The sequence below is a fragment of the Pleurodeles waltl genome, chromosome 4_2 (assembly GCF_031143425.1).
Source record: "Pleurodeles waltl isolate 20211129_DDA chromosome 4_2, aPleWal1.hap1.20221129, whole genome shotgun sequence".
Lineage (NCBI taxonomy): Eukaryota > Metazoa > Chordata > Amphibia > Caudata > Salamandridae > Pleurodeles > Pleurodeles waltl.
This window is the reverse complement of record NC_090443.1, coordinates 388,727,766-388,752,094: the sequence shown is the minus strand read 5'-3', so window position 1 is coordinate 388,752,094 and position 24,329 is coordinate 388,727,766. Positions and strand designations below refer to the sequence as shown.

The 24,329-nt window shown below is 41.5% G+C and overlaps 1 protein-coding gene across 1 annotated transcript in view; it reads left to right on the top strand.

Annotated features, from left to right (window-relative positions):
* The first annotated feature begins 2,548 nt into the window (after positions 1–2,548).
* LOC138293872 (potassium channel subfamily T member 1-like) overlaps positions 2,549–24,329 on the top strand; it is a 577,968-nt gene continuing 556,187 nt past the window's right edge. The window contains exons 1-5 of the mRNA XM_069233172.1: positions 2,549–2,562; positions 2,827–2,906; positions 15,766–15,868; positions 17,420–17,473; positions 17,900–17,948. Coding sequence (XP_069089273.1) covers positions 2,549–2,562; positions 2,827–2,906; positions 15,766–15,868; positions 17,420–17,473; positions 17,900–17,948 — 300 coding nt within the window. The remainder of the gene's footprint in view (positions 2,563–2,826; positions 2,907–15,765; positions 15,869–17,419; positions 17,474–17,899; positions 17,949–24,329) is intronic.

Below are 24,329 nucleotides of genomic sequence, written 5' to 3'. Positions count from 1 at the left end.
TTCTGTGAAATGGAGAGAAAGAGTGCTAGGACATCTACAATGAAGGGCCAAGTGATGATGGGGGAAGCCAAACTACTTTTCTTCCCTTATCTTGGGAAGGAAAAAGGCATTCATGAAGGTGTAACACAGTATGATGGAGTTGGGCATTGCAGCATTGATTGGATTCCTAGTGAGACTGAGTTTGAACTCTGCTGTCAAGAAGTTTGTGTTTTTGCAAGTCGACTCAGCCAAGAAGTTTTTTGAAAACCTGCCCCAGACAGCATTGAGTGATGGAGAACAAGGTGGAAATGGACCACAGGCTTTTGTATTGTGTTGGGGGTGTGTGAATATTGACTGGTGAACCAGGAACTTTCCTCTGGGAGAGTATGAAGGTTTGGGAAGCATTACTTCTCTTTAGGTGCTTGCAATACTGTTTCCTTGGTTGCCCTTTTTGGCCACTGGTGTTTGAAAGATGTGACATTGAACTGAGACTGGATTCTTTTTTATTGTCAAATGCTTAACAGCTTTGTCATTTTTAAGGTGATCTTTCTGTTATAGGCTGGCCAGTGATAACAACATATTAGAAACTTAAAAAAATGCCTTTGCATTGTTTTTGCCTGGTACAAAATATACTTTTTCGTAAAATTATTCCTACTCATTTTTTGTTAAACTTTACAACTGATGATCATGAGCTATCCTAAGTTTTATAAAACTTTAGGAAGTATGCAAATGTTCGCCCACCCACAAAACAATAGTTTCACCATCTTTCTATACACCCTATTCCGATTTAGTACTTTTATTCATATGCCATGGTGACGGTCTAGTGAAGCATCTCCTTAAAACCAAAACTTCCAACTAAAACATGTTTTATGCACTGTTGGTGTGCCAGATTGTACATTGTTGCCGTAGCTGGTTTGAATTTGCTTATGATTAATCTTGGTTGATTTGGGCAGTGTGTATCTATACATCCTAGTCTAGGTTTGTGATTAGTAGGACTAACTTGATTTGGTTATGGCCGTTTTTTTAATAGTTCTTCATGTCTTCATGTTAAGCCTGGATTTAAGACATCTTAGGTAACTATCTATATTGTCAGTTGAGTCCTGCTCAAAGTCAATCTGATTTTGTATGTAAGTAAATTTCATTGTCCATATTTATAAAACATATCAAACAAAATTGTCCATAGTAAATGCAAGATTGTTAAAATAAGTACACAAGTAAACAACAGCAACACAACACAGCTTGTAAAATTTCTTCCCAACAGACACTGGTCCTGAAATTTCTTCCCACAGACACATCTCCAGTCCTTTAAATTGTTTAATAACAAGCTGCAGATTTCTCACTACTTCATTGATTATTCTGTTATCTTCACCCTTAAAACATAACTCATAGCTGCTTTCAAAGTTCTAGACAATACAAATTTATTAGAAGTATTTAGTTAGTACAAAGATTACCATGGACAAAAAAATATCTAAGCTTTACGGCATTTGACTCCTTAAACAACACAGACGATCTCCATGAGAAACAAAAAAAAATAATCTGATTTTGCTTCAAAGGTATTTCATCGTCTCAGCTCTTTTTCTGAGTCATCCTAACTTGTTTCCGGGAGTGAGTTTAGTCATTCACACTAATCATGAGTTGAGATGGTTTGTATCAGACTGATGTGGATCATCACATGCTCATATTTGAGAGGCTTGGATGCTTTTAATTGATTCTCTGTGATGCTGATGAATGTCAACTTCCCGAATGACCCCCCCCAAGTCCACTTTTGCTGAATCTAACCAGATGCATTTTTGCCCAAAACTTGAGTGAGGTTTTCCGAAGGGGCCCACATGCCTGTGCAACAATGTACTTTTCAATAGCTCCCCTTTCCACCCCCATTGTTTCTTAACCTCACTTCTCCAATCCCCTAACTCTCACTTATTTTTCCTTGTTCCATTTGAAGGTCTCCTCCTTTCCCTGTCTTACATACTCCTGATTTTTGTTTGCACTCATCTGTGCCTGCGTACTGCATTTGTGGGGGGCGGGAGGGGTACCCCGGCGGGAGGGGTACCCCCAAACTGTATTCTTCCCCAATTCATCTGTGGAGGGTCTCTCTCTATTTTTCCCCTTTCTCCGTATCTCTTCTTACCACCATTTGACATCCCTCCTACTTACTCTTGCTTTTCCCTTAACAATACAATCCCCGGCTCATCTGTGGCTCCATTGTTACCTTGCCCTGCAGCTGCCATCATTCGTTATAATAGAAATGGGAAAAATTATTTTGTATTATACTAAGGACACACCCCAAATCCTCATTCTTTAGCCTACTTAGGGCCTCATTTTAAGATGCCCAGTAGTTTGAGGGAGCAATACTGGTGCCGATCTACTGATTCTGCTTTGTATCTCACACATTCCCAAAACCACCTTACAGTTACAGGACACATAACCTATTCAGGCCCAGAATCTGGAAAACATTGGGGAGCTAGGGTTTACCAACCCCATTCCTGCGTGTGGTTTCCCCATGCCACAAGTTGTACTGTGCACATTTACCACTTGCTTTTATCCTGTAGAAAATATGTGTGGCAATGCAATGGGGTCTCCTGGGTGCGTGCCGACAACCAACTTGTAATCAGCTTGAGCAGCATCCCCCGGGATGTTGCTGCACCTATTTGTTAATGGGCCCCTTTCTGTGCCTTTAATATATAGTTGGTTTCATCATAGATAAGGAACCATCAAAAGATAGATAAAACAAACAATTGTGACGACAACCAATTCTTGTCTACATTTGAGAACATTTGTTTCAATTGTTTCACTTGTTGACATATGTGTGCTCTCATCTTAATAATGTCCTCCTCGCTTCCTTTTCAGAGTCCAGGTGGAATTTTATGTGAATGAAAACTCTTTCAAGGAACGGCTGAAACTGTTTTTCATCAAAAACCAGAGATCAAGTGAGTACCAGATTTATTTTTTTCCTGCTGAGATTGTGCTGTGGCATGAGTGACATTCTTACTATTGTTGATTGTGAGGTGGAGGGTTTCTGAGAATGTGTTCCACTCCTAATGGGCTGGATGACCAGAAAGAAAAGAGCAGACACATCTGGACATTGTATTTCAAGGACTTGTTGCATTGTATTTTAGGATGATGTTCCATCATCACTAAGAATGTTGTCTCTCTCTGTAGCTTTGCAATATTTTCAGGCATGTCGATGTAACTGACAAATAAATTACACCTGAAAATATGCCCCATACACATTCCTCCGTGGAAAAAATCTTCATAAGTATCAATTAAACACAGAAAATGTATTCCTGCCGAATGGGTTCTCTACAAAAATTAGTTTCCAACAAAAATCTTCCTTGCAAAAACATACAGTACAATCTTTTTTTATCACACAAAAGCTTCTTACTATGTAGCCAGCTAAAATATCTTTCGTAGAGTGGGTCACTATATACAGGTATCTAATTAGAAGTGCTATGTACAGAAATATCACCTTACCAACATTGCTTCTCATAGAAATCCCTTTCCGCAAAAATAGCTTTTTAATAGACTACATCTGTCTGAAAATGAATCACTCAAATATAGCTCTTATAAAAATAGTACTGGAAATAAAAAAGATCTCTGAAAGTTAGAAATCATCAAACTATATATCCTATACAAACTATATCCAAACACAAATACCCTCCTAGACAATTTAATTCCTCCTGAAATTGCTTCATACAACCATACTTTCTTCACGTATGTGTTAGAGCTAATTTCTGATTCGCATTTTACCACAAACCACTTGCAACTGAAAAATAATGCTGTGACGAACAGAACTGGGTTTTCCTGACCTATGCCAAGCTAAGCTTCAACTAGGCCTCCACTACATCATTAACTTGTATAGCTGCTTGATATTATTCATTGTGCGTTTATATTTTTTATTGACACCTATTGCACACAGCAAAGTGTGCACTGTTGCTTTGTTGAAGCACTGTCCTTGAAGAACTCCGAAGGAAGCCTTTAGATACATTTCAGGTCTCTTACTGCTCACCCACTATAAGCAATTTCCTTTATTTATAAATCATTCCATTGTTCATGTAACCAGACCAGTTTTGACACCTCCAATGACATTAGGTTTGAAGAAGCATCATTATTTACAATACAGGGGGATAGTTGTAGGATTGTGTTGGAAACTAGGTTACTGGTTGAAGGCAGTGGGACACTACTTAAGCAGCAACCACAATTTCTACTAAGGTGAAGTCACAAGCAAACCCCAAATTAAACTGTGCTCAACCCGGTGGTACCTTAGCACAAATGCAGTCCGGCATAGAGGCAATGTGTAAATTATTTGTGCAGCACTTCAAACAGTAACAAAGTGAAAACACAACACAAGAAAAATCCCACACAATTTAAAAAAAATAGAATAATATTTGATAAATTATTAGGGACCAAACTGACAAAACTCCAATCAGTAGAATTGTAGATTTTAAATTTCAAAGTTTTAGGTTAAAAACAGTGCTTACAAGCACAAAGCGAAACTGTGGCTATCTGGTCATGCCAGACTAGGAAGTCACAAGTTCAGGCCGACCACGATGGAGCGTGGGCAGGATACAGGGACCAGGTAGGCCCGCTAAACAAAGTACCTTAAATCCAGATTGTGGAGCATCGCAAGATCCCGTGTCGAGGATGTGTCATACTACAACGGCTCAAAGGTGCGGGAGGCAGTAATGGGAGGTCTTTCATCATTTTCCAGTATGCCGTCGACAAGGGGCTTGAGATGCAGAGTCCTGTTTCAAGGATACCTGTCGTGCAAGCGGTTCTGAGGAAGCTGCAGGGTCACGATGCGAAGTCCTGCATCCTCATTGAGGATACTTTCAGTGAGGGGCTTGAAATGCTAAAGACTGTGTTGCACAGTAGTGGTTCATCGGAGACTTTGGACTGAAATGCAAAGTCCTGCATCGGGGCAGTGTCACACAGTGGCCATGAAATGTGTTGTGCAGAGTCAGTTCTGCCCACAGGACCACGTCTGTATTGGCAGAGCACCTTCAGGCCCCCTTCCAAGGGTCCAGTACTGGGGTGGCATCAGTTGGTGGGTAGAATTGACAGCAGACAGAGTTAAGGTGCTGGGTTTAAGGTGGTTGGAGCCTTTTCTGTTTCTGAGACTCTGATCAGGAAGTACACTCTGGTGCTCCTGGGTCCAAGATGCAGGTCCAGTACTTCACACGGGCTGGAGAGCAACAGAGTAACACTCCTTCTTGCAAGGCAGCACAGCTGTTCTTCTGGGTCTTTAACAGGCCTAGGCACTGTACTGAAGAGTGGGTCTGAGAGTCATATTTTTATACCTGGTTCCTTCTTTGAAATAGGAGAAGTTTCTGAAGTTTCCTACCTCCACTTCCCTGATTCTGAGCTGCTGCGTGAACAAGGTAGTGGTGACAAGCCCTTTGTGTGAAGGCAGGGTACAGCCTATTCAGTTGCAAGTGGGGCTGTGCCCAGCTCCACAACCCCATCCTGCCAGTTGATGGCCCATCCGGGCACATCTAATCCTTCTATTGTGTGGCTGTTTGGGAGAAATAAACAAATTCTAACTGCCAAATCCACCCAGTCATGTGACCCAGGAACATGCTGCAGGCACCTAGGGCAGGAAAGTACCAACTTTCTAAAAGTTTATACAAAAAACAAATGCCAGTACAGATGCTACTTAAGCTGTTTTAGGAATTTGTGATCACGAAAATTAATAGCCATGATCACCTTTTATTCACTTTTAGATTCTATTAATCACTTTTTGTGAAGAATTATATGATACAACTCTTTCATATACCATGGAACCACATACAAACAGGAAATAATGTCATTCAAAAGGGATTACTGGCAACCCACATAAAACATGAAGAACATAAATAAAACAAGTATACCAGTAAATTCAAGGGAGACTAGTTGTCAACATTGTACATCTACAACTTGTCTGATGTAATATTTGTACCAGTTCATAACTTTCTTACTGAAACAAAGGGCTCATACAGTTTGTGAATTAATGCATGACCCTTAGCATATTAAGCTGAATACCAGAGGGTGCTTGTAAGGTCTATGTTACAACTTGCTGGTTGCAGGGATGTATGTTATTTAAAGCTCCATCCACAAATCTCCCAACGGCCAGTATTTCCTTTAGTATGCATTCCCTGGTGAGAAAAAACTGTCAACGCGTTTCAATCTTCTCCTCATTCCAAGGGGTATTCTCAGGATGTTGAACTGATATGAACTAAAAAGACACAACACATATATTGCATGCTACATGAATTCAATCAACCTTTCATGCTGTGGGCTTAAAGGAGATCAAATTGCCACCTATGTTATGTGCCTTACATTCACTTCACGCAAACAGTATCCATTGATTTTGCAATAGTTTTCATATATTTGTGTGTATTTTCAGTACTCAGCACTGAAAGAGCATACAAGCTTTAGATTTATTATGTCTAATAATATTATCTAGGTAGAACACCTCCACTTGTCACTTCTGTTACATTAAGGGGCATATTTATACTCTGTTTGCGCCGGAATTGCATCGTTTTTTTTGACGCAATTCTGACGCAAAACTAACTCCATATTTATACTTTGGCGTTAGACGCGTCTAGCGCCAAAGTCCATGGAGTTTGCGTCATTTTTTAGCGTGGACACCTACTTTGCGTTAATGATATGCAAGGTAGGCGTTCCCGTCTAAAAAATTGACTCCGAGGCATGTGCGCCGTATTTACACTCCCGGGCAAAACTCACGCCCGGGAGTGGGCGGGTCAAAAAAAATGACGTCCAGCCGCTTTTGCGCCGTTTTTTAGCGCCTGGCCAGGGCAGGCGTTAAGGGACCTGTGGGCTCGGAAGGAGCCCAGAGGTGCCCTCCCATGCCCCCAGGGACACCCCCTGTCACCCTTGCCCACCCCAGGAGGACACCCAAGGCTGGAGGGACCCATCCCAGGGACATTAAGGTAAGTTCAGGTAAGTATTTTTTTTAATTTTTTTTTGTGGCATGGGGGGCCTGATTTGTGCCCCCCTACATGCCACTATGCCCAATGACCATGCCAGGGGACATAAGTCCCCTGGGCATGGCCATTGGGCAAGGGGGCATGACTCCTGTCTTTGCTAAGACAGGAGTCATTTCAATGGGGGTTGGGAGTCGAAAAAAATGGCGCAAATCGGGTTGAGGCGAAAAATTTGCCTCAACCTGACTTGCCCCATTTTTTGGCACCCAAGCTCCATATCCCCCTACGCCGGCGCTGCCTGGTGTACGTCATTTTTTTTCACGCACACCAGGCAGCGCTGGCGGCTAACGCCGGCTAACGTAATTGATTAAATACGGCGCCCGCATGGTGCTTCAGAATGGCGTTAGCCGGCGCTAATTTTTTTGACGCAAAACTGCATTAGCGCAGTTTTGCGTCAAAAAGTATAAATATGGCCCTAAGTTCCTCAGCCAAACAACAAAATTAATCAGATAAGGTATTGGGGCTTAAAAAGAAACAAATACAAACTGAACGTCATGGACACTTACTTTTAAAGCATCTAAAAGCTAGTACAATTCATTGGGGACTCCAGATACACAATGTTGCCATGATTTTCATAGATGATCATGATTACCATAAAGGTTACAGCCGGATTGGCACAAAGTGTAGAAGAGATGTGATGGTCTTAACAATTGAGACTGCCCAGAGACTTTCTAAGAAACAATTCGGTGAGATCCTTATATTAGAGCAGGAAAGACAAAATAATTATTTAACTACCCTTATATGGAACACAATTTTTATTCGTGTCCAGACTCGAGGAGATTTCTCCTTGGATACCAGGGTGTATTAAGACTTCAGTTCATCACTTTTTCAGAGACTTTTTCATGTACAGGGGACGGAACAAATACAGAAATCAACCATAGGAAATGAAAACTCGCAGGCATCATGAAAAAAGCTAATAAAATCTCCCATTCTTAATCCTTCCAGAAGACCTCTCTCAGCAACTGAAGAGAGTATTCTGTACCGAGGTCTGACACTTGTTTCTGCAAGACATACCAATTTTGCCCGTTTGAAAATTGAAGAATTGGAATTTTGTCGCACAAGTCGAATGAAAGCCTTCTTTCTGTAACACAGTCCACCACAGACAGGACCATGAAACCCCAAGTCTTAGGAATAGATCTACCCTTTTTCCACCACCCAAAACTATTCTGCAAGAAGTTTTGACGTTTGATTTAACAATCCTGTCTGCCATTAATGAAGTTGAAAAGAAGAAGGAATTTGTAAAACAAAATATCACAAGAGAACAAAGATTAGCTCTCACAAATCTGCAAAAAGATAACTCTGTTATGATCAAATAAGCAGATAACGGGGGAACCATAGCTATCTGGTCAGCAGAAAATTGCAAAAGGGAAAGACATAGACAAGACCTCTACCCTGAGTTCTATCGAAAAATGTAAGTAGATCCTACTAAAGAACTCCAAGGAGAAATCGCTGAAGCCTTGAAATATGTGCCGGAAAAAAACGTAATAGGGCGAAAGAAACATGAGTTTTTGAACAAAACCAATCATGATAACCAGTCCTTTAGCTTCTCTCTAAAATACACAAAAATGATTCACAACCTCCGGGACGCCCTACAGTGTTGGGCTGTGACTCCATATTGGAACCGCTGGCTAAATATATATACTTTTTTTCTAAAACCCTTCATGCAACAAGTCCCATCATATCTCAGGGATACAATGGACCTTATCAATAAAGTAGAAGGCCTTGAGTTTTGTTCCACAACACAAAGACTAGTCACATTTTATGTGGTCCCCCTGTACACTCAGATTCCACAAGATGATGGTCTTGAGGCCATGGAAATATATTTGGAAAACGGACCAAGGCCACACAGAGCTCCAACAAAATTCATTATTTACCTGGCCAGACTGGCTCTCAAAAGGAATTACTTGAAGAGTGACAATAAGTTTTTTTGTGCAAATCAAAGAGACAGCGATGGGTTGTTCCTTTGCTCCAGAGCTAGCCTTCCTGTGTATGGCAAAGTCTGAAGAACAATTCATTTACCATAACAATCCTTTATCCCATCAAGTCTCAAATTGGTTAAGATACATTGACGGTATTTTTTGCAGTTGGAAAGGGCAAGAAGATTCTTTAATCCAATTTCATGATTGGTTGAACAATAGATCGCCACACATTAAGTACAGTATGCACAATAATAACGCCACCATTACATTTTTGGATGTTGAAGTCTTAGAAAAGGAAGGCCAATTGAAAACAACGTTTCATATAAAACCTACAGACCACACTAAGGCTCTCCACTATTCAAGTTATCACCCACGCAGCTTGCGGGAGAATCTGCCATACTGCCAGTTTTAAAAAATTAGGTGCAGATGTTCTGAAAAAATTGATTTTTTCTACCACACAAACAATTTGCTTCAAAAATGAAAAGAACGTGCATATCCAGAGAAGTTATTAAACAATTCAATGAAAAGAGCATGGTGTACTCCCTGTGAAACACTTCTTGTGAAGAAAGAAAAAACAGCACTGCCATGCTTGGTCTGTGTGATAGCATTCTGCCCACAAACGAACCATTTCAAAAAAAGTATTTTACAAAATTGGCACCTACTCAGTAAATTGGGCAAATTGTTTGAGCGCCCACTGTTTGCTCTCAAGAAAGATACAATCATTGGAAACCAGATAATTAGAGCTTATACGCCATCAAGGTCAGTGCAACCTGAAGGAATTTCGGAACCTGACTGTGGTAGAAGGACACCATTTATGTGGTATGTGCAAATGCTGTTGACAGGTTCCGAATTTACATATAATAACACCAGATGGACACATAAAACATTCACTAATTGTAAAACCAAAAATGTGGCTAATGGAATTTTCTGCCCATGGAAAAGCAAAACCAATCAAGAAGTCAGGCAGAGAATGACTCAACACAAGTCTCGTATCCTGTAGAGTAGACACCGCGCCATTTCTGAACCACTGGATGGAGAAACACTATGAGGAGAATGATTTGAAATGGATGGTGCTGGCAGCAGTTCAATCAGGTCCAAGAGAAGGCGATCTTGACAAGGCCCTAAAACTAAAGGAAGCATATATTAGACAGTTTTAAATGTCCTCAATGAGATGACAGAATTGCACAATCTTGGATCATAAAGGAACCCACCAGGCATCATATATTGGAGTATCAGTCAGGAATGACTAGGCCATACTACAACCGGCGCCTTACCAGATATTGGATATAGAGGTCCCTGATATGCCTGAGAACACATCCCACAGTATTTTGTTAAAAATATGTGATAGGTGATACTTTATCAGTAGGTATGCAGCAGCATGGCATTTGCCGAGTTCACATGACACGTTGGCGCTTGACCGACTGATGCTGCAATTGTTTACTTAGTGCGTATGGGATCCCTGAAATTGACCGGAACCCTCCAACAATACACAGAATACACAGGGCAGTCTATACTACAATTTTTAATTATTTGTTTTAAAGATCATGCCAGGATTTTATTCCAGATGTTTTTCAGCAAGAAAATACAAAAATACTGATCCCAGCATGCAGTATTTTGGCCCAAGTTGGGCTCATGAGACACGTCGCACCTTGATTGGTGCCTGACTGACTGACATCCTGACTGTTTACTTAGTTAATACGTTTTCTTCGGATATATTCTTACCTTGACGGCGTTCAAAGGACGGAGACACACAACTCACTGAAAGTAAGTGCAGGCCCCCGTTCAGCACCTAGCGAGGTTATATTTGATGTCAATACACAGGACCACGGCACAAAGGATACTGTATATCCATTATAAGTTAGAAACCTAGTTTGTGTTTGATCAGATATGAATTCTAGATGCTCCCAGGGTGTAGCCCAACTATGTGTTCCAACATGCACTTTGATTGGCGATAGTATATGGCAGTGGCGGCCCGTTCTTTAGGGTGAAGGGGCCACACCCCCCGCCCCACCTTTTGCCCCTCATGAAGAGTGGCTGTCAGGCTGAACAAAGGCCTGACAGACACTCTTCATTTTCAGCTCAGACAGCCAGGAGTGAGCCATGCGTGATTTGCGCAGACTCCTGGCTGCCTGAGCTGAACTTTGCTGGGCTGAGGAGGTCACAGCTCCTATGGGCGTGACCTCCTCGGCTCAGCAAAGGTGCCTCGAGGCCCTCCCCTGGGTGACTAGGAAAGCGTCACCCATTGACACTCGCCATGGGTGCTTCAGGTTTAAGCCCTGAAGCGCCCAGGACGAGTGTCAATCAGTGACACTTCGTCACAGAGTGGGGTGGGGTCAGCAGTCTCACTGACCACATCCCACTCTGTGACGAGGCTGGGACTGCTGCCTTCCCTCATTGGCTGACCTAAGATCAGCCAATGAGAGAAGGCAGCAGTCCCAACCCTCCTGGGACCTGGATGCTGAAGGTAAGTGTGTGTGTGTGTATGTGTGTGATGTTTTAAATTGAATGTTTGGTGCGCGCATGCATGTTTGAGTGTTATGAGTGTTGTTAATGGATGTGCGTGCGTGCATGCATGTCTGTGTGTGAAAGAATGAGTGTGTGTGTGTGTGTGTGTGTGCTTCCCGCCCGCCCTCCTCCCTCCTAAAGCTGCCGGCCGCCACTGGTATATATTCTAATGTTCACTGACTCAGCTAATAAAGGCAAATTGACGGCTTCCCAGGCATGGATAATGTCACTCTTCCCCCTCTTTGAAAACTAGATTCCCTCCCTTTCATTCATTCATTTTAAAACATCACACACACTCATTCTTTCACATATGCACATCCATTAACACTCATAACATTCAAACATGCACGCATGCACCAAACATTCCCTTCCTTTCCCATACACGTGCTTCAACCTCTAAAAAATGTTGCCAAAGAGTCACAATACGAACTGCCCATGTGACTGCACCTAATCCACATTTTTGGCTGATTACTGACTTAGTCGTTAAGGGACCCCCTGACAGAGTTTTAGGCATTGGTACATCTCCCTTTTCAAAAATAGGCAATGGCGCATTAAACTTTGTCATTAGTTTCAAACATCCGCTTAGGCGTCCAACAAAACATGGCGGATTACAAGCCGCCTATGGTACTGCGGCAAAGTAATAGAACTGAATGACTTAGTTAGTGCAATGATACAATGTAGCTTTCGAAACAGAAAGAAAAGCCACCCTTTTGTTGGGTCCACTGCTATTTGTAACACACCAATATGGTGATGGAGAATGAATAAAGTCTTTTTGCTTGGGGCCAGTGAGTAAATTCCTGCCATCCTCACTGAGAAGGAATTGTGTCTGTCATAAATAATGGTATTAGACCTAATAAGTGTTTTGTGCTCTTTCAGCGTTGAGTACTGAAAATACATGAAAATACACGAAGACTATTGCAAAATCAATGGATAATGTTTGCGTGAGGTGACAGGTGTCAATTAGATTTTTTCGAAGCCCACAGTATGAAAGATTGAATCAGCTGTATGAGCCCTTTGTATCAGCAAGAAATGTATGATCTGGTACAAATGCTACATCAGACAAGTTGTAGCTATACAGTGTTGACAACTAGTCTCTTATGAATGTATTGGTTTACTTGTTTTATTATTGTGCTTTATGTTTTATGTGGGTTGTCAGTAATTACTGTTGCAGTGATTATTTCCTGTTTTTATGTGGTTCCATGGTATATGAAAGGGTTGTATCATATAATTCTTCACAAAAAGAGTAATTAATAGAATCTAAAGATGAAATAAAAGGTGATCATGGCTATTAATTTTCGTGATTAGAAATTCCTTTAAAAAAACAGCTCAAGTTGCATCAGTATTGGCGTTTGTTTTTTGCATATGTTTCAGTGGCCTAGCCTTGCTGATAATAAAAAGGCCCAATCCCCTATGTCCTTATTTTTGGTTAACTTTCTAAAAGTGGCATTTTCAAAATCGTAAATTAAAATCTAACTTTATTACTTTACAGGATTTGTAATTACAATTTCTCAGATACCAAACATGAAATGTTCACCCATTCCCAATCAAATGTTAGCATTTCTTAAATGTAAAAAGGCAACATAATGTTATCCTATGGGAGAGGTAGTGGTGACAAACAAATGTAAGAGTTTTTCACTAGAAAGTCATGTTAAAGTTAAATGTATATGTCAGAATTGCTAAAAACACTGCACCCTGCTCTATGGGCTTTTTAAGGCACACACAGTTTAAACTCCACACACAGGCTGCAGTGGCATGCTTGAGACATGTTTTGAAGGCTACTTAGCTGGGTGGCACAATTAGTGCTGTAGGCCTACAAGAAGCATTTAATTTACAGGCCCTGGACATAGGTAGTACCACTTTACTAGGGACTTACAAGTAAATTAAATGTGCCAACTGGGTGTAAGCCAATGGTACCATGTTTAGGGAGAGAGCACACACACTGCAGTGCTGGTTAGCAGTGACAAAGTGTTAAAAGTCCTAAAAGCCAACAAGAACAAGTTCAGAAAACAGGAGGGTAAAGGCAAAAAGTTATGTTAGGACGCTGTGAAAAGGGCCAAGTCCAACAGGTTGTGTTATTACATGATGTTTTATAACAAGGTATATTGATTCGCTGTTGTAGTGTTACATTTGCTTACCCCATGTCGACTGTGCGATTTCCATTGATTTCCATTATGATTTTTTTTTATAAAAGGCTCTCAATTCAGGGGGAGACAAACCTTTTTGGATATTTACTAAGGATATTGCCAGTTTCCCTTTTGATTTGTGACACATATTGGACTTAGTCTATTCTTTAGATTTTGTTCATATGCAGCATCTATTTTAAATGCTAAGAGCCTTCAGGGCAATTGATTTCTGGGACTTGTGACTGATTAATTGAGATTACTATTATGTTTTAGCCTTCTATATTGCACTTTAATATTTTAATAAACCTTCATGGTTTTTCTAATTTACTTATCTTGAGTCCCTTTTTGAATCAGTCTTTACCGTTGACTGTATTTTGAAATGCTGTTTTTAATCTCATTTTAGGGACTCATTGCCTCATCTATTCTTGAGGACAACACCACCCCCTACCCCGCACTGGGCACTTCATCCCAATCATGCAGATAATCTAAGAGATTTCTCCCACACACGTAGTTCTAAAATTACTGCTTCCTCAAAATACAGTTTCATGAAATGCCTCTAACAGAAATAGCTTTCAACAAAAAGAATACTAAAACATATACCTGATTAAAACGTTTATTAAAATATAGTTACAATAAAAAAATGTAGTTCCTACAAATAAATTGCCACACAACAACATGTAATCATATGAAAGCTATTGAATGCAGTGATAGCTACCATATGATAATTTATTGCATTAAAGTTCCAAAAATGATTTAATTTGTCTAAATAAAATATGTTCTACAGTTACAGATAGAATACAATGAATACAATTACAAAACCTAATAAATCATATCCTTGTACAGAAATATATCATACAAACAGTCTTCAGAAACACTGCCACATAACTAACATACAAATACATTAGATCATATGAAACTCATAAGGAACACTTTCAGAAAAAATATGTTCCAGGATTAGCATCTCATGGCTAAAAATAACTTCCAGGAAAAAAAAAAAAAAATTAACCTGTATAAAACTGCTTTCAGCAAAAATTATGGGGGTCATTACGACCTCGGCGGTCTTCCTAGAAGACCGTTGAGGCCGCGGGAGACAGAATACCGCCATTGCCGGCGGTATTCCTGCCTCCCTATTATGACATTTCCGCTGGGCCAGCGGACGGTAACAGTGTTACCGTCCGCTGGCCCAGCGGAAATGTCACATCAACATTGCTGCCGGCTCGTAATGGAGCCGGCGGCAATGCTGATGTGCAGCGGGTGCAGTAGCACCCGTCGCACAATTCACTGCCCGAAATTCGGGCAGTGAAATGTGCGACGGGGCTATGCCTGGGGGCCCCTGCACTGCCCATGCCAAGTGCATGGGCAGTGTAGGGGCCCCCAGGGGCACCCAAGTCCCCTTACTGCCAGCCTTTCCATAGCGGTGTTTACCACCACGGACAGGATGGCGGTCGGGGACTCATAATCCCCAGGGCAGCGGTGCTTGCACCGCTGCCCTGGGGATTATGACCGCCAGGCAGAGACCTGGCGGTAAAGTGGAGGGGCCGGCGGTATGCCCGTGGCTTTTGCGCCACGGTCATAATAGCTGGCGGGACACCGCCAGCCTGTTGGCGGTGTTCCCGCCACCTTACCGCCGGCCGCCAGGGTCAAAATGACCCCCTACGTCTCTTTAAAAGCCACAACCAAAAAGATGTCTATGAAAGCTAGGTCTCAAAGAATTACCCTAAACGTTTAGATATGTCAAAATAGCCTACTATTAGAAATTTATATTTTAAAATATCTTTCCGGGGTAAAGCATGTATATGATCATCACCTATATAAGAGAGTTGAAAAGTTCTTATTTTTTTATTTTCAAAATGAGCTATTTTGAATAGGACGTTTTGGCCTTCATATATGCCTGAGTCGATTTACCCAAAACCTTGTGCCTCTCACTCTAGTCTGACACTTTTCTTCCACAATCTTCTCATTCATGCTTACTATTGAACTCTTCTCTCTTTCTAAATTCCTAACACTTTTTACTACTATGCTCCTGCTACTGTTACTCTCTCAAACTCTTGAACCTCCTGATAACTCGCACCCTGCATCTCTCACTCAGCCCTCTACATACACCTGCCTCTCCTTTCTATCCTGGATCATGTAACTCACCTTCACAACTGTAGTACTCTCCAAATCGTTCACCTCTTGTCCACTCTCACAGATCCTTTCTCTCGCCTAGCCTGGCTTGTAACTCTCATTTACTCCTACCCTTCTGTTGTGTTTCAGGTTTACGGGTGCGTCTATTCAACTTTTCCCTGAAGCTGCTGAGCTGCCTTTTGTACATAGTGCGAGTGCTGCTGGATGACCCTCAGGAGGGGCGGGGAGGCTGGTGAGTGCTGCTGAACGACCCCTGTGTGGTGAGATTTGTGCAACAGTGAGGATGTGGAACTTTCTCACTGGGCAACCTAAGATACAAGATATACTCCTGTCCATCATACTTCTCAACAGCAGTTGAGTAGAGTAGGAGTAATTCCTTCTAGAGATAAGCTTTACATCTATGTTGGATGAGTTCTTTAAAAAAAACATGACAGTATGAGGGGAGTACCTTTCCCGTGAGGCCGGGAAAGGTACTGCTAAATGAAACATGAGTGAATAATTTGCTAATTCTTGTTACCAGATCTGAGTACCTCAATTCACTGAGGGCCATTTGGCGTTCAGAAGACCGGCTGCTGTATGGCTGGTACGGCTAAGGTGCTGCTTTCACCAACCTCTTTAAGGCTAGCCTACCATATGAAAAGTTTACCACCGTTTCGGCAGCCTCTTTTTCTGGAACATACTTTGCCTCGATGGTAGGAGTCACTATTGGAGGAAAAAAAGCATTGATGGTGGGACCACTGTGCCCTGTTGATATGGCTGCCCTGCCAACACTTTTGGTTTTTTCAAAGACAAAACATCAAAGTTGGGGTCTGTTTCTGAAAAGTACAGCAAAAGCACCTGATGAACTCTAAATAGGTCGCCCTTCTGATAACGTGTCCACCAATGGTTGCCCCACCAAGAGAGATTCCCCAGTGGAGATGCTGGCAGCAGCTCCATCGTCAGCAAAACTTCATTACCCAACCTCTAAGTGAGATGAGGGAACAAACAGTTCAGAAAGGTGACAGTTTTTTCCAGATTATCTATTGATTCTGGTCTGAGGTAAGAGTGTTGATGGTTTGATTTATGATGCATTTTAGTGGGTTGTTAGTAGATTGCCGAGTTTCTGCCAGCTTGAATCGTGATACATATAACTTAGCTAAAAGAATTCTACTTACCTGTAGCAATACTTGTCCAGCATGCCCATCGTCCTCATTTTGTATTTAGAATATCTTCAGTGGTATCACAGAGGCCTATACTGCAGCGGAAGCTTTCTAAGGGTACACATATAAAGAGGATAAGCATGATGTACCAAAAAGCTATTCGTCTGTGACAATAGTTCTCAGCATGGTCACCATCCTCAGAATTGTTTGAGAATATCTTTAGTGCTATTGGAGACACCGCTGACGGAGGAGAACATTTTTTAAGAGTAAGCGTGAAAAGATGAGACTATGATGGTAGAACCCTTTAATTACTGCAACATTAATTCTAGGTTTATGAATATGAGGAAAATCAAAATCCTGTACTGGAAAGCTACATAGATTGTACAAGGTTGGAACAAGTGCCTCTCTCTCTGTTCATTTGGTTTATCTGCATGTTGGTAGTGGGATGCCGGTTTCTTTACTTCAGTTGCATACATTGTGAGGGCACCCACGCATTATGAAGTTGCTGGTTTTAGTTGCCACTACCACCACTGTATTTTCTTGCTTCAGAAAGCCTATCACAGGACAGAAACCTTGGGTTATTATTTTTGTTTTCACCTGCTCACTGGTACTTTTTTCTTTTTCTGGTTACCTGTCCATCGCAGTTGGGAGTGCCCCAAGCAAAATCACTCACTGCTGCAGATGAGTAAATTTGACTGGTAAGTTTGCCGTTTTGTCCGTCTTACTGTGGTCCGGCTTGCTTGCATTCTGTGAATCTCCTGTACAGTGCAGTGTCACAATATAGCCAATGCTGCCCATCTATTGCAGGAGGGCATCCCAGTAGTTTTAGGTGCCCCATGTTCACCAGCGTTGTGCGCAGAAGGCAAGCCTCTTTTGCATCTTAAAATGTCCTACTCAATTCTGTCTTATCCCTTGTATAGCTCATGTGTGCTTTGCATCTTGAAAAGTCTGGTTCCTTTACTCCAAATATTGTTTGTGTTTGGCAAACGTGCTGCGTTATGTGGATGTGTTGTTCAGTGTCCATCATTGCCCGTGCAGGCGTCATGGTCTCTATAATGCAGGCTTAAACAAGACATGAATTAGTGGGGTCACAATTACCGTTTGTATGTTCTTGTGCCTTCCAGGACGCCCATCATTTGGGTGAACAGACCTTTGCCGCTCTGGGGACTGCAGGTAAGGTTTCCCCAGTTGTGAAACAGGTATTTCAATTGCCTCTGGGCTGTATGTCAAAATATTGATTGCAAAGCTGTCTAACTACAACAGTATTGATAGTATGATATCAGCTTGTACAATACCCTTAAGTTAAGCTTACTTAGGGTGTGTGTAAATTTACTATTCTAACTCTACAACTACCTACCATGACAATATCAACCTAAAAGTTTGTTGTACCGCTCCACTAGTTGTTGGAGGTGTTGTGAATTAAAATCTTAGAGCAGAGTATTTCATGAGGCCCATTTCCTTAAGTCCTGTGGTCAGTGGATGGGCAGAGATGTGGGCATTGAGGTGATATGGGCCTCAGCATGTTGGTCATTGTGAGCTACCGTCTTATGGACTCCTTCTGAGTTTTTAGTAATTTTCAGTTTGGTATGAAGAAATTGAAATTACATATTTTACTGTAAAACCATACTTCACTTGTTTTTGCACACGCACATTTTGTCAAGAAAAGCCTTCAGGCTGAACTCTCAGGACTGGGACGGACCTGCCAGATACTCTTACAGGGTATACACGAGGTGCTGTGTGCAGGGCCCTGTGAACCAGTACACACCTTTTTATAACAATACTGTTTATTATGTGCTAATCTAATGTATAGCATATGTATTAGAATTATCGCCATAATAGCTATATAACATATATATTAGAATTATCACCATAATAGCTAACACAGGAATGGAGTATAATTTGCATAAATCGAATCTACATCACAAACATTGTTTATCCCACACCCCTGATAGATTAGTCCAGCATTATATTATTGTGCTGTGTATATAGCCTGAAGTCCACTGCATCGGCAGACGCTCTCTGCTCAGATCCCTTTGTGGAGCTAGTAGTATCATTTTGCGGTCTGCAATGCTTTTGTCTGAAGCACTGGAAGCGTCAGCGGATGTTGCAATTAAGAAGCCCATTAGTGCTTAAACCAGAAATCCGACAAGGTCGTTGTGAATGGAAAGCTTTACTCCTTGGCTGCTGTCTAACATTAGCCGAGGCATAAGTTGAAAAGTTCACCTTCAAGCTCAGCAGTGAGGAGAAAAGGGCATGCGGTAATTTACTTACAAAAGGAAAAGATTATTGTTCGGCAGACTCTCCCGAAGCCAACTAAAGGCCTGTATTTAACAAACATTAAGGCCTAATGCAAACTCGTTTCTAGGTGAATGCACTTAAGTGCACAAAGACAAATCAGAAGCAAGAAATACACATCTTATTATTGTGTAAATGCCTGTAAAGTATATTAACTCATCAAAACACATAAGGGTTTCTGATGCACATTTCAAAAGGACATGGTGGTGCCCTAGTTAAACATACCACAGACTACACTCAACATGAAACTACACTTTAGGTAGAACCAGGAGTCTTCTCTTTACAGAATTCGGGATGTGGGCTTCAGCCATGGTCGGAAAGCTGGCACAACCATGTGACGCACTTTGTATCACCACATGCACATCCATAATCGATGGTGGTGGGGTTCTGCAGTGGTGGCCATAACACTTGGAGGTGCTACAACACCCTCTCTCCAGGCTTCTTTTCCATTACTACCACACCCCTAAAACCCCAACTGACATTTCTTCGCCTATGGCGACCAGCTCACAATGGCAGTGTTCTTTGGTAGAGGGAGAAAATGTTATCGCGAAGAAGCCTATGCACTGCAGTGATGTTACTCCTCAGGCTCAGAGGTACCCCTGTTTTCATCACCATGACGTGGTCCGCTCCTACCGCTGTTTGCTGCCATGGATCCCGACTCAGTGCTTACTGGCCCAGGAAGGAGCAGTCTCCTGTCGTTCATTTCCTACTGTCGTTTGTGTCCTGATCAGGCTCTGCCTCAAATGAAGACCAAGGTTGTCAGGGGTTGATTAGCCAATTACATTTTCCAACTCACTCCCTTAGTTTCCTCACCTCCTCTTGACTGGAACTACACTTTGTACACACTAGTAAGGTTACGTGAGAACTTTTAAAACGTATATTTTCCTTCTCTCTCGTTTCTCAGAAGAGAAATACCTTGTTGTGTACAGCGCCGCCATGCTTGTTGGCAGGCTTGGTTCGCAGTATGCAAAACCTCTTCTGTTAGCCCTCGGCAGATTGGTACATTCCCTACTTTCACCTCCCTAACGATTTAGGGCCAGGAACCAAACAAATTAGAAACAGACAACTGATACCTTCATAAGTGATATACAAATTATAATAACAGTAACAGGATTTAGGTTGGCCACAAGCAACATCTTTTATTCCTTTCTAGGAATTTTAAGAGATAGAGACTAACAGTTATTTCACTTGTTAATTGAAAATAAATTAATGATACAACTACTTTAATATAATAACAACACACTGAGACAAGTGTGACTCATTTAGACAGATCTTGACATTGTGATAAATGGCCTCAAGGGTGTTGCAATATTACCATCTCGTTGCAAACTACTTGCCATATAAGCCTTGTTTAATGCTTATGTCAATATTCAAACCGTGGTATTTGGCCTTCAGAAGCTTGCCTATCAAAGTGGTATTGCGTTCTCCAAACATTATGTATGCTAGTATTCAACAAACAGGAGGCAGAATGCTTATTCTCCAGGATTGGATCTTTCATAAATTCACATGCTTGAACCATTCCCCATCGTCGAAGTGGGAGTCCGACGGTAACTTAATAAAGCAGTATATATATATATATACTGGTACAAAAATCTTTATTCGAGTTTCAACAAGTCATAAAAGACATAACAGACATAAAAGATCTCCAATTATGATGCGTGCATACAATTCAATGATAAAAAAGAAGAAAAAAAAAAAAAAGTCAAGGAGATAAGATAAAATAGTAAGAATAATAATAAAAAGATGTGAAAGCACACAACACAGAGTCAGTCTAATATATCAATAAATAAAAAATAAAAACCTTATAAAAAAATGAGTTACAATTCAATCGCCTCCTCCATAGATTTCCTTATCTTTAATACAGAACATAAAAAATTAGCTAGGATTCCGCACATCTCTAAAGAAGATAGTGACTGGAGACAGACATAGGCTGTGCGACACTGGGGTAGATTAATTGACCTTAGAAGCGGAACAACTAGACGCTTCCTCTGGTAGGCGTAGAAATTACAGAATAAAACCACATGAATTGTAGATTGAAGTGTTTTTGCATCACAGGGACATGGCATATATATATCACTATCATAAGCTATATGATAGTGAGATGGCCGTCGTCGTCGACCACTGTAGATGACCATCGTTGACGACCACTGTAGATGACTGTCATAGATGACCACTGTAGATGACTGTCGTAGATTTCCACTGTAGATGACCATCGTATACGACCACAGTAGGTGACTGTCGTCATCGAACACAGTAGATGACCGTTGTAGACGACCACTCTAGATGACTGTCGTAGATGACCACTATAGATGATCGTCGTAGACCACCGTCATAGATGAGGCCGTCATAGATGAGGCCATCATAGACGAGGCCCTTCGTAGAGGAGACCATCATAGAGGAGGTCATCATAGACAAGGTAATAATAGTCGACATGGCCATCAACTATGTCATCGTAATTCTTGTTAATGGTTTTACAGGTGGTTTTTAGACACTCCATTGTAAGGTTATGAGGATCTCTCTGATGTATTGTCAGAGTTAAAGAGGGAGTTGAGCGTCTTTTTTTCCATTTTTTTCTCTCTGTGAGAAGTGCCTTATGAAGAGTCACGGCAAGTCTTTTTATGGCTTTTCTGTGCGCCTTCTAGGGAGCCTGGTGCAACGTCCCCCTTTGACCTCTCCTGTGAGGTTAAGGAATCCTCACTTTCCTCATTATTAGTGACAGATTTAAGATTCTGTAGTCCCAATAATAGCCTCATCTCTCAGAACGTGAGAGTTTTTGAGGAAAAGGTTAGACATATTCACATAGTCTTTTACCTTGTTTTCTGCTACTCTGACATAATAGTGCCAAGGTTAGAGAAAGGAAACAGGAAATATAATCTTGGATGACCCAAAAAGAAGTAAAAGCTGAAGAACTGAGCAGAGCTCAGGGAAACTCCATTCACACAAGGTGCTGTAGAAAATCTGAGGGACTCAGTCTCTGTTGGGAGTGTTCTAGAGGTTGCTGTCGCCAGATTGGTTATGGTTTAAGTTTGGTCCTTTTTTAAAAAAGGACATAGATAGGCTATTAAACTGACCATTATTGCCATTATAGCCTAGGATAGTGATATATATACTGCTTTTATAAGTTACTGTGGAACTTCCACTTCTACGACGGGGGATGATTCAAGCATGTGAATCTATGAAAGATACCAATACTGGAGAACTGCAGTTACAGGTATGCACCTTATTTTCGTATTGCATCTGGATATGCTTAAAGCAAACTTCACCTTGTATTAATGTGGTATCGATATTGTGTGTGAACTGCATATATATTACACAACTCTACTGCTCTGGGTATCTATAGAGCAGCCTGCCACTTTGGTCACTCTGCCCCCTTAATGGTGAACAGCGATAGACTCTCTGTTTGCCACCCTTCCACTCAATGTTCAATTCTCGGGCAGCAACAAGCCTCTCCCCTGACAACTCCTGCCACCACCTTTATGGTCAGGAGACTAGATGGTGCAGTTCAGGACAACACTGGACTACAGGGTGTGTAGGCTCTCTGTAGGAGAAGGGAATCTACAGTGTAGAGACAAAACATATATATTACTAAGTTCTGAGGGTTGGAAAAGGACATAAGCAGAGGTCTGAAGAAGGCTGGTACAGGCTTTGATCGTGAAATTGAATATCTGTAAAGGGAAAAAGAAGTACCATAACAAAGGGGAACAAGGGAGACAAAAGAGAAACAATCATATATGTTAATTTGTATGCTCCTTGGATGGTCAACTCTCTGTGAAGTGAAAGTCTATTACAGAAAGCTAGGAGCAAATTAATCTCACAGAGTTTGGTAAAACACACCCAGAGCTGAGTGGTTCTCTTTGTAAGAGGCACAAGGGGTGTAGAATTTAACTGCCACCCTCGATAGTAAAAGCAATCAGGATTATATTATAAGTGAATACAAAGACAAAGGCAAATAGTGGAGGGAACACAGGTTCGGGGCTCATGGAAAAGTAGGACTGGAATGAATGTCTGTTACAGGACTGGAATACACAGAATATAAGGCAAGGAGAACAAAGAAATGGGAATTGGGTCCAGAAAAACAGGACTGGAATAACGGTCAGGTCTGGGACTGGACTATACAGAACATAAGGCAAGGAGTTTACATGTAACAAGAGTAAACAAGAAGAGTGCAGACAAGATAGGGGCAATGACAGTCACAGAAACTGAGAAGCAAGAAATAAGAGATAGAAACCGAATCAAGAGAGAAGTGTGGGAAGCAGCAGCAACAGGGATGAGACAGAGCATGAGGAGGCTTAACAAATAAGTCAGTTGCGAGCCTGTGCACCAGGCCGAAATAGCCAGAGACTCAGGGAAGAGCACAGGAGCAAGGAGAGAGTCAGGTGCACGGAATCACTGAACCTCCAATGATGTGAAAGCTGAACTGGGGCTTTTAAAAGGGAAGGCCAGGGAAACCAGGGGACATAAGACATGGAATAGGAAAGCCTGGAAAGTTGTGTGGGCCAGAGCCAAGAGAGAAGGGCCAAGAATACAAATATAAAAGAGTCAGAATAACTGCAGGGTCTAGGAACCAAGCTAGGGAACAGAGAACCACCAACAATACATGGTTTAGGAAGGGTCTAACAACAGAGGGGACTACAAGGGCCATAATTGATGGAATGTCAAATAGGATTGTCCTAATGTAGCAAGATCCCCATGCCCTCTCTGACACCACCCAAAAATAGACCATCTGTGCAAAGCACCTATTAAGACGTGGGGCCTGATTTAGATATTGGCAGATGGGTTACTATGTCACAACGTGACGGATATCCCATCCATTGGAATCTAAATCCCATTATGTCCTACGGGATTTAGATTGCGGCGGATGGGATATCCGTCACCTTTGTGATGGATGCTGGTGTATGTATGACAGTACACCTAATTCTAGGAAGGGGAAGAGGTGGGTCCATACAACACTGAAGGTTCGACCACTAAAAATGAGAACCAAGAGAAAGGAATCTTGCATGTATATTTTTCAATTCAGTATTTACAAAATGACTGAAGACAGTTAATTTATTGATCATAAAAATATGTTTAATTCGATAGGGAACCGATAAGTCTTTCTTGAGATGTGTAATAATCAATGGGCATCTAAAGCCTGCACATGGTAGGCACACAGTAAGAGTGGTGTGGTGGGGGAGATTCCAGTCATCTAAAGATTTTGGGTTATTTTTACAGCGGAGTAAAGTGGATCAACTTGAATAGTAGGAAGCAGCAAAGCCTTCT